General features: G+C 35.9%; 1 protein-coding gene across 1 annotated transcript in view; it reads right to left on the bottom strand.

Moving 5' to 3' along the window:
* Positions 1-2,216: 2,216 nt before the first annotated feature.
* The window catches only part of LOC145666539 (phenoloxidase 1-like), an 817,003-nt gene continuing 805,908 nt past the window's right edge, over positions 2,217-13,311 (bottom strand). Inside the window, exon 13 of the mRNA XM_081733851.1 lies at positions 2,217-9,759. Within this exon, the coding sequence (XP_081589977.1) occupies positions 9,514-9,759 (246 nt within the window). The 3' untranslated portion in view covers positions 2,217-9,513. The remainder of the gene's footprint in view (positions 9,760-13,311) is intronic.

Here is a 13,311-nt window from a genome sequence, read left to right as displayed (position 1 = left end):
ACTGGTTACTGTTCACTGTTGCTTACTGTTTTTTTCTGTTATATTCCAGACGGCGAAAATGAGTAGCAAAAATATCTCTCCAAATGGCATTTATGTCACCTTTATCTGAATTGAGTGCCGGCTTCTCCTTATGAATGACGATGAAGAAGATATTCTTCGAAAATAATTCATAGAGATAAACTTTGTTTCTTGCGGTGACTATTAGCCTTTTACTTACATTATTTCTAATCGTTATCACCGTTCGCAGTATAATTATAATATTTCAGCTATCTCCTGCAAAGCACCTTCTGGAATACCCTCATTGCAGCTAGCGTATCCACTCTCTTTGTCTGAAGGTACTTAGAAACTAAAGAAATTATATCAAACAAGTGAACAAAGAAAATAGCAAGTACCATACGCTCGAATTTCAACCAATATGAGATCAATCCTGAAGCCACTGCCACTACTTGGCATCAAATTTTCCAGAACACAAAATTGCACGGAACATAACAATTAATTAAACACGTACCCCATTTTCTGAGGTACCTTTACACGCAAATAATCTCTCTACACCTCTACCTTCAACCACCGCCGAATCCCACCCATTTTGTGAAGTGTTTTCATTTTATCATGACCCACGTAGTTACTATCTATGAATGGTTTCCACATGTTAATTCGCTTGTATGATTCATTTACCATTGTAGCCGACTGTTGCAGATTGCCAAAAAATGTTTTCACTTCTACAACACTCTCACATCTATTAGTATTGCACACATTCAGAATGCGAGAATAACACCAAATTCACACGCTCTGCAGTGATTCATTTCGAATATAGTTCTGTAATCCTGACAATTCATCTCTCATATTGGAAGCACCATTAATTGACTTGTGTCATTGTCAATGCCTACAACTTGTGTCATTGTCAACCCTAACTCCTGAAAACAACTTTTTACTAAGATATGAAAGCCTACACCAATCCTCTAATCTATGGAGAATATTACATGAAAATCCTTCTACAGTAAGAGAACCGTGTTAGGCATAAAGTTGGAAACGCGAGTTGTGGCGTTGAAAAGAACCTGGTCTCCTGAACACAGCGATGATGTTAGAAATCGGTCCCGTGGCCCGAAACCCAAGAATTCGGGCCCCACATGTTTGGCCTCAGGTCCCTTCCTTTTGATATCAAGTATATTTGCGCTGTCCCTTACTGACATGCAGCACCACAGTCTTGTAGTGTTCGGTTGAATAACATTCAGGCAGAATAATAAGGTAACTTTCTTTTGTGAGCTAGAAGCATGGAGAATATGGCATGAACATCATTTGGAGTCCTATTTCTTGGGCTACGGGCCCCGGGCCATATTTATGACATCATCGGTGTGCTAAGGGGAAACCGACCCTTTCCAATGCAACCAACCATCCACGTAAAAAATAAATAAATAAATAAATAAATAAAAATCCATGCTTCATTGGTGAATAGAAGAGACCCGACCCTATAATTTTGGGGCCCGATATCTTGAGACATCAGGCCCCAGGCTCGATTTATAACATCGCCGCCATGCTCAGAGGACCCACTACCTTTCCTCAAAGACACGTACCACTTCCCACGTCCAAGAACTGCATATTTCATTGGCGAATAGAAGGGACTTAAGCTCGAAACTTTGGGGGGCGATTTCTGGGGTTTCGGGCCCGTTTTCTGACATCACCGCTGTGCTCAAAGGACCACTATTTATCGTCACCATTCGCGTCCAAGAAGTCCATGTCTAACACGGTTTCCTTACCGTAGGAGAATCAGTTCCATGCTCTTTATATGTTATCGATTGCACATCACGTTATTGAATACATAAATTATGGATGAGATTACATTTTCGAGTTAATAACTCTTACATGTATTTTTGAGACTTTTTTATTGTCTTACTGATTTTCAACAAACAATGCTACGGCTTGGGCAGCGGCCCGCTTCCCTAATGCTCCCCTTTCATTAGAACTGCGGGCCTCTTAGTTACGCCACTGGTTACTATGAGCGAGAACGGAGGTTTGAATTAGTTATAACTAACCGAGCAATATCTTAAGTGATTTTTCAGAGTGCAGGGCCCACTCAGAAATTTCCGGGTATCCGGGCGGCCCAGTCCGCCTTTCTGTGAACTACGATAAAACTGATGTTTAAAGTACAATTATACTAAGAAATTAAGAAACACTGGTAGTCATAGTAACATAAGAATAGGAATAGAATACACTTAAAATGCTATTTAAAATCATTTAATTAGTTCAAAAACTAAAACTGAAAAAAAAATGCAAATTTTTAGAAAGCGTACACAAATAAACTTAAACTATGTATGTTTTCAAAATAATACAGTAAAATAATAACAATAACGAGATAATTACAACACAAATTTTACAAGAAATAACAATGATTTAAACTAACATGATTCAGCAAGCACTAGACAATTTAAATAAAATAAGCTTAATCGAAAAGAAATGCCATCTCGTCTACAATAACTTCCTAGCCGTCCCTAAATTATCTTTCTCGACTGAGAAAGTGAACATTTTGTCTTTGACATATAAAATATTCTCATAATGAGTTTTATATGTTAAAAATGGTTTAATTTATTCTTTAAGTGTCGTCAACCTTTAGACCAATTTCTATCAAAATCTCCGAGTTAAAGGCACATCTGTAGGGCTCATGCAGAGGAATGGTAGAATTCGAAAACAGACGAAACACATAGTTTTATTAAAGAAAACTAACTTAGAAAAGAACTTGATAAGAAATGAACATAAGCAATACTTCTAATAATAATTACAGGAAACGTTGGGGAATACTAAATTCGGATACAAATCATAATTTAGAGAAAAAATGATAACAAACGAATCTCAAAAAACAAAGATCATAACTAATAATAAATAGAAATTAAGAAAAGAGGTGTTGATTCCAATTTTTCAGTACCACAAATATTATCAATTGTTTTAATCGGTCAAACACATTTGAAACATTCAAAGAAGGAGATCTATTGTTTTATATTTAATGATAAACGAAGTTTTTTATTGTATCAGAAAATTGTTCTATTTGAAACTTAAAAACTTATGTAGAAATCAGTGAAACCAAAGAAGAAAAGTAAAGCTGAAGGACAGGAGAGATGAGACCATAGTTGGAGGCAGATGCAGTAGAAAAGCCAAGTTTCCTTAAGCTTCTTTAAAGGTCTTGGAACAAGTTCTGTATGTCCCATATCCGATAAGTTTCAACTGTTAACTTGGATTACTGTGGCAATTGTCTAAACTGTTTCAGAAGTGAATTTCAAGAAAGTCGACCATAGTGAGATCAAGTGCTTCACAAAAGTACTAGATAAAAATGAAAGTTATAAGTCAAGAATTATTAGGTATGAACTTATTGACCTACTTCCCACATCTATTTTTCTAGAAGTTATTGACCACTATTACTCGACAACAGCATAAGAAAAGCGTCATTATCTGACTCGTTGAGGATACAACTGACATAAATGGTTGGAAAATACTTCTAGAATAGCAAGGATCTTATTTGTTCTATGAACAAAACATGGTGGTGAGGATGTCATTTACTCATGGCTGGAGTATTATCCCTGTAATTTATTGATTTATTTCCTTTTAGTGTCTTCTGTTTCCTTCAATCTTCAGTTTGTATTGAAACAGGAAACATAATTTCAGAAAGGAAACGAACCTGAAAGGATGAACATTTAGGGAAATACAAGATTATCATTAGTCTTTAACAAAATGGAAATAAATTAAAGAAATTTAGTTGAAAAGAGTTGATGGGAATATGAATAATGAATGTGCAATAGATGATAGAAGTTAAAAATGTAATAGATGTAAATATAGATAGAAATAATTGCTGTAAAACTTTTAAAGAAATTCAAACTTAAATGGCAAGGTAAAAGGAAAAATTTGGCATGAAACTTTCATTACACAAAATTGCTTATGATACGAAACCTACCTCTGTGAAGCACAGGAAGTCAATTCTAAGGACTGAAACTTTAACATAGGCCTTTCTGACACTTCTATTTGTTTCTGATTCTGTCACGAAACAACTTCTAAGTCAAGTCAAGCAGAAATGTATTGGAGCAACATCTTATTTTCACTAAGTGATCAGAACAATGTTATAAACGAAAACCAGAAGATTTATGAGGAAATTCTTAATTGTAGAATGTTACTTTTGACATAAGATTGACAGATATTACATTTTCCCATAAATTTTACATTTTCTCTCATGTTGTATTACACGATTTTATTTTCTCCGTAGAACAATACATATCTTTGTTATATGTAAATTTCGAATATTGCATATTACAAATAAATAAATAAACTACCTATTTTTTTCTCTGAGAAATCTGGTAACCCTATTTTGGCTCGAAGTGCATAAGCATCAAAGTCTGAATGACTGCTTGGCTCTACAGTGCACCAAGAAGATGAGAATATTTTCCCAATCTATATATTACGAAACAAATACTGGTAACCTTAGTTTCCACTGTCAGCTGAAAGACTATTCAGCAAGTTATTTTTTTTTCCTATTGAAAATCTTAAAAGTAAAAAATAGAAAGAAAGATAAAACACTTTAGGATATAGTAGATCAATTTTTAACAATGCAGGCAAGGAAAAAACATTGTAATTGGTTTGTACATCATGTTGTACATGATGTAGGAAAATTATATTATTTTTCCTCGAGAGTGAAAATTGTGTAAGGAGAAACGAATCGGAACGTTATCCATGTAGAAAGCAAAGCAACTTTTGCTCTTGTTTTAGGTGCTGTTTAAGTCAGATACACCTCTGCTCAAAATTAAGACCGTTACTATTAATTTTTTTCTTTTTCTATATTTTAAAATAATATTATGAAAGTATGTTTATTAATCAAAAATTATATTGAAAATCATTGCCATAATCAAGAACCATTGTCAATGCTTTCTATGGTACACCACAGATTCGATGAAATTTACTTTCATATGCAGTAACATAACAATTCTGAGAGAGTTATCACTCAATGCAGAGGGCAATATGCTTATGTATACGAAATATATTGAAAAGAATATACACAACGCAATATACTTTACACTAACTATCAGGGGCGGATAGGACCACCAGGCTACTGGGCGGTGCCCGGTGCGCCCTCTCAAAGATCGCCCCCGCCCAAGATGCAACATATAAAAGACAATTTTGGATTGAATGGACCAAGCTTTAAATCGCGAAAATCGATGCTCTTCGTAGAAAGAAGATAAAGCTATTAGAAGCAAATGCTGATACCTATTTAGTGCCTTCGAACTTGCAAGACTATCAACTGCTGACAGCCAACAGATTGAACACAGTATTGAAGTTAGGAATACTACCTCATCTGCTACGAATGCTACTGTCAGAGCGGAAAATAAACAGGAAAACTCTAGCTTCATGAATGCTGACATGAATGCTCCCACTACATCAGCTACGAATGTCACTGTCACAGTGGGAAATAAACAAGAAGGTTCCACTTCTGTGAGTATTGAAATTAGTGCGCTTCCAACATCAGCTACGAATTTTTCTGTCAAAGAATAAAATGAACAGAAAAGCTCCAGTTCTAGTGATGCCGATTCCGAAGTTATTGAAAACATTGAAAAGTGTGATGCAGCAAAGAACAGAGCAACGAACTCTTTCATACGTACTCAAGAAGATAATATCCTCAAGTTTTTGAGTTTCAATCCATCACTCAAAATAAAGCATACCCTTTAGTCCTGAGTTTGCTTATAAACGAGCAGATGGCACCAATAGAGCTTGGCTGTCATATTGCCTGCTCAAAATGCGTTTTATGCAGCGTGTGGATAGCTTATTCTGCAGATCGAACAAACACGTTCCTTCTGTGCGCGACGAAGGTAATACTAAACACGCTTATCAGCGACTGAAAGAACACGAGTCTTTCAAAATACTTCAGACCAGTGTGGATGCTTACGAATCTAACAAAAGAAAACGTAGTGTTAAGAAACTACTTCCTCATGGACAAATAAAATAACGGCAGTATCAGGTTGAGAACAGACAGGTAATGCATCGAGTTGTCGAAGTGCTGAAACTTATTGGTAAAAGAGAGCTCACTTTCAGAGGAAAAAGAAACGAAGCAGCCTATAGATTGGAAGACACAGCTACAGATCATGGGAACTTTTTGGATATTATTCTTTTGTTAAGCAAATTTGACCTTCCGTTTAAAAGTGATTTAGAGGACATCGAGAAGAGTAAACTGAGTCATGTATGAGGAAGTAAGCAGGATGGTAGTCACATAATTTTCAAAAAATACGGTGAATTATGTTTTGGGTGCTATTAACATACTTCAGAGAAGATATTTCGAAAGAAATCTCTCAAGCTGGAATGTTTTCTGTTCTACTAGACACTACTCAACAGGCCAATGCTCAGTTGTTTTACGGTATGTTGTTAAAGAAAAAATTGTTGACGTTGTAAAATGCATATCTACCCCAGGCCAGTTTATTTGCAATTTACTGCTGGAAATTCTGCACAAGTTGAACCTTGATATTAAGAAGGTTATTGGAAGTTCAACCGATGGTGCAAGTAACATGCAAGGACAATATTCGGATTTTTCAAAACACCTATGATCAGTTACATGTTCCATGTTGCGTTCATATACTCAATCTTGTCATATTCGCTCTGACAAAATGTTGCATTGACTGTGTCCTTGTTTGTTCTGCTGAACGAATGTGCGGTATTAATGCGTGAGTATTGCGGAAACAAGATGGTGGAAAACAATCTGCTTTGCAGAAAAACTTATTATTATTCTAGTTCAGTTTTCAAACCTAGAAAGTGCATAGAGTTCACCATAACGATGAAAATTGTTTCTAAAGAAGATATCAAACCAGAAGTTAGGCGTAAAGCGGAAGGATATATATAAAAGATTTCAAGTTCAAAAGAATTCTGACAGCACAATTATTCCTGAGAATATTTCAAGTGGCGACGCTTCTGTCAAACTATTTCCAAACACTGGTGGTGTATTGTAGTCGTATCGAATGGTGGAGACTACTCAATCCGAATGGAAAGAGGAGAGAGCTGATTTTGAAACTGTTAAGACTGCAGCGTTAGGATTTGAAGAATAGGCCAATAACTAAGAATAGATTGAAGAATTAGAACGTGATTTCATTCTTTCTACTAACCTGACGACAACTCGACTTCGGAGGTGGAGAAAGATGTTTCCCTATGAATGTGAAGATGATCCAATGACCAGGTACTGCATCGAAGCATTCAACACAATATTCGATACGGTAATTTCGAGCATTTCTTCAATATTCAAGAAGCAAGATACTTTATGGATTGTTTGGACCCTAGAAACTTCAATCAAGTAAGGGAACTTTCAGACATGGCTTTCAATAAACTTACTCACCTTCCGCGAAAACTCAGTAAAGAAGTTTCGAAGGATTCTATAAAGTCTTCTGTTGAACTTTTCAAGGAAGTGGGAGTTCTTGAAAGTCAGTCTTAACGACGAGTACAACCGAGAAAAAACGATTGATTGTGCTGATGGCGCAAGTGATTCAGAAAATAGAAGAAAATACATTTCTTCACAAGGAAGGCGAGTGCAAGACGTGTTGTAAAAATTGTCCAATGCGATTTTCTAATTTTGCTAAGTTGTAATTTGTACAGTAATGTGTATCCAGGTTTGCTAGTAGCATACAAATTTCTATTGACTTTGTCTGTAACTAAGATAACATGTGAAAGAAGGTTTTCGAAACTGAAATATATTAAAAATAGGTTGAGATACCATGTCTCAGAAATATTTGAAAATATTTATGTTGAAGTCTATTGAAAAAGATTTGTTAACGAATGATTCGAATGAAGAGATGATAGAGCCAGTAGTATCAAAAAGTAGTACACTACAACATCTGCTAATTTTGTAATTATACGTACTCCTTGAATTTCATGTAATACTTTAAACAATTCACAATAATATGCTGATGAAAGAATATAAGTTTAATTGTTAATTGATAATACTATTGATTTACAAGTGATGTATGCGAACCGTGACAGCCGGATATTTATGAAAATTGGTACCCTGACTAATTATGGATCGCTAATTATCGTGGTGATAGTCACTTGTGCGAAAATGCCTTGTTTACCCACTATGCATAATACATATACCAAACAGTTACCGGGTAGGGCTGTGCCGAGTTATACCCCAAATACCCCCGGGAAAGGCAGAAAATGAAAAACGTATGCAGCTAACATGATACCTACAGAAAAGGGACACATGACCAAGAACATGACAGTGTGTCACAAGCAGTGTTGTCATCCCAATAAAAATTATAGTTTTCCAAATAGAATATGTACCACTCTATGTAATTAAAACAATTGGCACGGAACGTGAAAGAAAATAAGCAAAAGGTTATTATCAGTGTTGCCAAATAAGGAAGATATAAGGCTCTAAAATTGAGAAATTTCGTATAATAATACGAACAATGGGTTCCGTACAATAATACGAACAAATGTACAACAAGAAGACTGTAGAAGGAACTAATGTACATTAGGAAGTAAACCACAGCATGCACGGCATCCAGTGACTAACGGGCTTGATACAGGATTCACACAAAAAGGGCAAATGTTAGAGTGGCCATAGAAAGAAGAAGCCCCATAATGTGGAAATGTGAACAGGAAGTCTACCTGTAGCTCAGCAATTCCAATGGCATTTGTGTGGAATCGATATCTCAAGCCGTTCCCAAGAGCTTTAAAGCGAACTATCTTAGGGTTGCAACCCTGCATAAATTCCTGCATGCCTTCCAAACCACAGAAACTACGGCGTAGCACCTGAAAAGGGCACAGAAAAGCTGTGCCACGAAAGGTAACAAATCTGTGGCAAGAAATTACGTCAGAATCGATTCGCAAAGATTAATGACCTGTGATAGATGTCAGTCGAGAATATAGCAAAGGTTAGCATGTGAGACAACGATGAATATGGAACACACTGCATTTAGGTTTCCAGTAATATACAGGCGCAAGACATTTTAACATAATACACCAATACATACCAGCAGAAAATCCATATATAATATGTCAAAATGCGTACATTTCTCGCCCTAGCAACACTGCTTGTGTGACACCACTGCCATGTTCTTGGTCACGTATTCCCTTTCCGTAGGTATTAGGTTACCTGCATATATTTTTTTTATTTTTTGCCTTTCCCCGGCATATTTGGGATTAACTCGGCACAGCCTCACCCAGTAGCTGGTATATGTATTATACGTAGCGGGTAAACAAGGCATTTCCGCACTGAGTGACTATCACCACGATAATTAGCGATCCACAGTTAGTCAGGGTACCAATTTTCATAAATATCTAGCTGTCACGGTTCGCATGCGTCCCTTGTTAGTGTAGAAAGAAAATTGTGCAACTTGATTTTTGACATTGAGATGCTAGTGGTCCTTGTGGGAAAAAGCGCCCGCGCCCCCCTAATGATGCCTATCCACCCCTGCTAACTATAACTGATCTAGAATTTATACTGTATTATATGAGAGTGAATGTCATTGAAACTACATAATGAAGTCGTTTGCAAGAAACATATTAGGCAAATAATCCTCGTGCTCCAACTCCTTGTTTCGGAGGTAATACCCGATCAGTGAATTGAATAGTGACATCTTGAACCATCATATTTGGTGTGAGGAAGTTTCGTAAATTTGTTACTCCATCTCTTCCCAAGCGATCAAATGGAAATCCCATGGATCTCTTATCAGGGTACTTCTTGTTGCGCAGACCACAATAACTTGCAGCATCTGCTTCACTACCATCAAGAGTAGAACCAGCTTCAGCCTGTAAAAAAGTACATATATCGAATATAGCACACAGATTCTAGGAAACTATGTGTAATATTTTCAATTTAATAAGCACACAAAATGCTTGTGTGTTTTGTTTCATTTTAAAGAACTACATGTGAAAAGTATGTAAAAAGATGCCTAAGGATCTAAAGTGTCAATTAAGAACCTCGTGTGCTTTAAGCAACATTAACATTTAAGATTCTTTATATTTTTTTTCTTATATTTATGTCTATTTTGTAATAGTATTATTTTTCTATCAAAATAATGAAGAAAATATGCAAGTTTACGGTACTGTCTGAAACTAACACTGGTTTCATATATTTTAATATAATTATAAAATATTTTTAATTATGTTTTTATAAACTAGTAATATGATGGAAAACACTAAAACATTTAATGGATGAAGAAAGCTTTTCCAAGATAGTTATTTTTTTGCCAAGGTCAAAAACTGCTGTTATCACAATTCTTGGAAAGATACTAAAGAAATTAATCCTGTCACTATTTAGTTCCGATAATGAAATTGTCTAATATTAGAGGTCAGGTATATTTATTTGAAGCTTACATTACATTTGGAAACTATAGGATATCCTCTTTATTCTAACTATCTAAATTATTTTCATAAAATGATTTCCACGTTTGTAGAATCTTTGTTTCGTAAGTGGAAGATCCGAGCTTCGAATCCTGCGGCTGGCCATCCCGCATTTACTTCGAAACAAACCCACCATACGAAAGATGGAATGTTACCTGTATATTTAAGCTCCATTTGATTTCTTTCTATATATTTCTTTCCATCTTAAGTTGTACATATCTTCAGATATGGAAAAATCATATGTGTGCAAAAGATGAAGTTTATACCTACAATATTCTAGGATAGAAAAATATTAAAAATAGGAAGTTGTTTTCCGCCCACCCTGTAGAAACATTCAGGTTAATTATACCTCTTGTCCGAAACGTTCTTAGTGTCGTCAGAAACACTTTCTATCAGTGACGGTTTCTCTTAATGTTTGCATGTTTGTACAAACCTCCTTCCAATATTTTCAATTTTTATTTGTGCTAAATCACTTTTCGTTTTACTTTCAATATAATCTTTTCTTAAACAAGTGCGTATGAAACGGGGCTGGGTAGTTTACTTCCCAGCTTAACAGCTTCTGGGCCACTGCGGGGGTTACGCAGTCCGGGAATTATCACTGTTTCATAAGAACCCATATGTTAGCAGATCTTTTACAAGCAAGTCTACCAAACAAAAACAACTTTTCAGAAACGAAACGCTTTGAACTCGATATTCTCCATCGTCCCTCTCCCTGCAGTAGGTGTGTTCGATAAGGCTGAGAACCATCGAATTCCGGGAGTGAAAACTTATCGAGTTGTCATTGGTTACTTAAAACCGTTCGAGTATTTGAAATTATCGATGTTTCGGGAATTATCGAAAGTTCGAGTATTATCAAAGTTTCGGGAATTATCGAAAGTTCGAGTATTACCGAAGTTCGGGTATTATCGAAAAATCGACTATTATCGAAGTTTCGGGTATTTTCGAAAGAATATTATCGAAGTTTCGGGTATTATCAAAAGTTCGAATATTTTCGAAGTCAGAGATGGCGAGGGTCAATGAAAACTTGACCCACGACCCACCAGCCATCGTGACCCACCACCCACCGTGACCAACTCTGACCCATTGTGACCAACTCCGATCCACCAAAACCCTTCGTCATCAACTCTGACCCATGATTCACGCCCTCCTCTTCAGTTACAGGTTTAAGAGTTTACAGGTTTACCTTCTTATAATAAACGAAGGCTGTGAAATTACCATTAATCGGAGTTTGAATTTCTACGGTCAATCGCTCAAGCACCACTCTCTTACAATACCGGTGAATCTGACCTTTAAGACATACAATAGTAAAGTGTTTGTCATGGGCTAAATTGCGATGAATTTAAATTTAATTATATATAGTTATTTCCTTGTTGACTTACAGATACTTTTCAGTGGAAAATAGGATGAAATTTGACTCTCAAATCAAGGTAGACCAACATAGAGAAAGAAAAAAAATAAATTTTCCATATAATTAAGCATCCCGCACAAATCTAAAATTCCCATGTAATTAAGCTTACAGTACAAAGTTTATGTCAATTTTCCTCAAAACTTTATGGCTTGATTGCCTTATGCTCTGAATGCTCCATATAATAAACAGAAGCTTCAACAATTATTATAGGTGCCTTCCATTTCAATTCAGGCAAAAAAGAAAAAAAAGTACCATCACCATCTCAGATATTGTTGAAACTTTTTTTTATAGCAACTAGACATGTTTCTAAGAGACCCATGTTTTTTTCTTTTGTTGAAAAAAATTTTCCCGCCAAGTAATGGGCCATCAAAGACGGGAGTACAATTTATGAATTGTAGAAGACATGGAAAATGGTCAACTTCGGAGCCCCACCATTCAGCTATGGAGACAGATACAGTTATAATTCTTGTTGTGGTATGTACATAGGAATATAAATAAACTATATTTTATTATAGTTTGGTTTGCACATGCGTATCTTTTTCTACATAACTTAATAAATAAACGTCAGTTTATCTGAAAAGTCGAAGTTTGCGAACTTTTTCGAGCACTTCCGGTTCGAATTTTAAAATTCTGTTTTCACGGTTAGTAAGATCTAGTTACCCGCTTCCCGACAAAAAATTATATCGCTTCTGTGTGCAACCGTTTTGTCGCAAAAATTCGAGAAATTGTAAAATTTTCAAAAATCGCCATTTTTGTGCGCCATTTTCTCGAAAACACCACTTTTTAAAATTCTGAAATTTTGTCAGATGGTTCAACTTTACATGAATAATAAACACCGCAAATGTCATTCTCGACCAATGCTTTATGATTTACTATAGCCTTTAGAAGTTAGCGAAGTTTCGTTAACTTTGATGTCACAGTTAGCAACACTTCTTCTCCGTTTTTTTTTATTCCGAAGTAATCTGAGATGCAAATTACGATTACGAAACACAAATTTCAAGTTCATTTACTTAAAATGGTCTTCGGAAACAAAATTTCACTGATTTTTTTTTCCACATGAACCAATCATTTGCTTGCTTGGTGTCTTCTTCGGTAATAGCATGTAACCGTGCAGATGCTCCAATAGATATTGGTGCACTCACAACTCGTCCAGGGGTGGATCCAGATGAACGATCTCCCCCCCCCCAAGAAAAAGAAACTTTCTTATTTTATATATAAATAAAACCCAACCCAGAGATTTTAGCTCTTAAAAGTAGCTCTAAGAAGCAGTATTACAACCCCTCCTCCAGAAGTCCATCCTGGATCCGCCCCTGCGTAGCACATTGTCGATAGCCACAAAACACTCATTTTCACTTCTCTTATGCTCTTCTGGAAACCTGTACTCTGCTGAAGGTCCATGTGGAAGCATAAACAGCATTTCAACTTCACGTAATTCATGATTTATTCATAATATTTCTGCTACGCACCACTGGTTGTCATTCGTATATGTATGTAGCAAAAGTTCCTTTTTGCTGACCTCTTAAATCTACGCATTGAATTGCAGAAGCTCG

This window comes from Thermobia domestica, chromosome 12 (genome assembly GCF_964235325.1).
Source record: "Thermobia domestica chromosome 12, izTheDome1.hap1.1, whole genome shotgun sequence".
Classification (NCBI taxonomy): Eukaryota; Metazoa; Arthropoda; class Insecta; order Zygentoma; family Lepismatidae; genus Thermobia; species Thermobia domestica.
The sequence above is the reverse complement of the archived record's forward strand: the minus strand, read 5'-3'. Positions and strand labels throughout refer to the sequence as shown.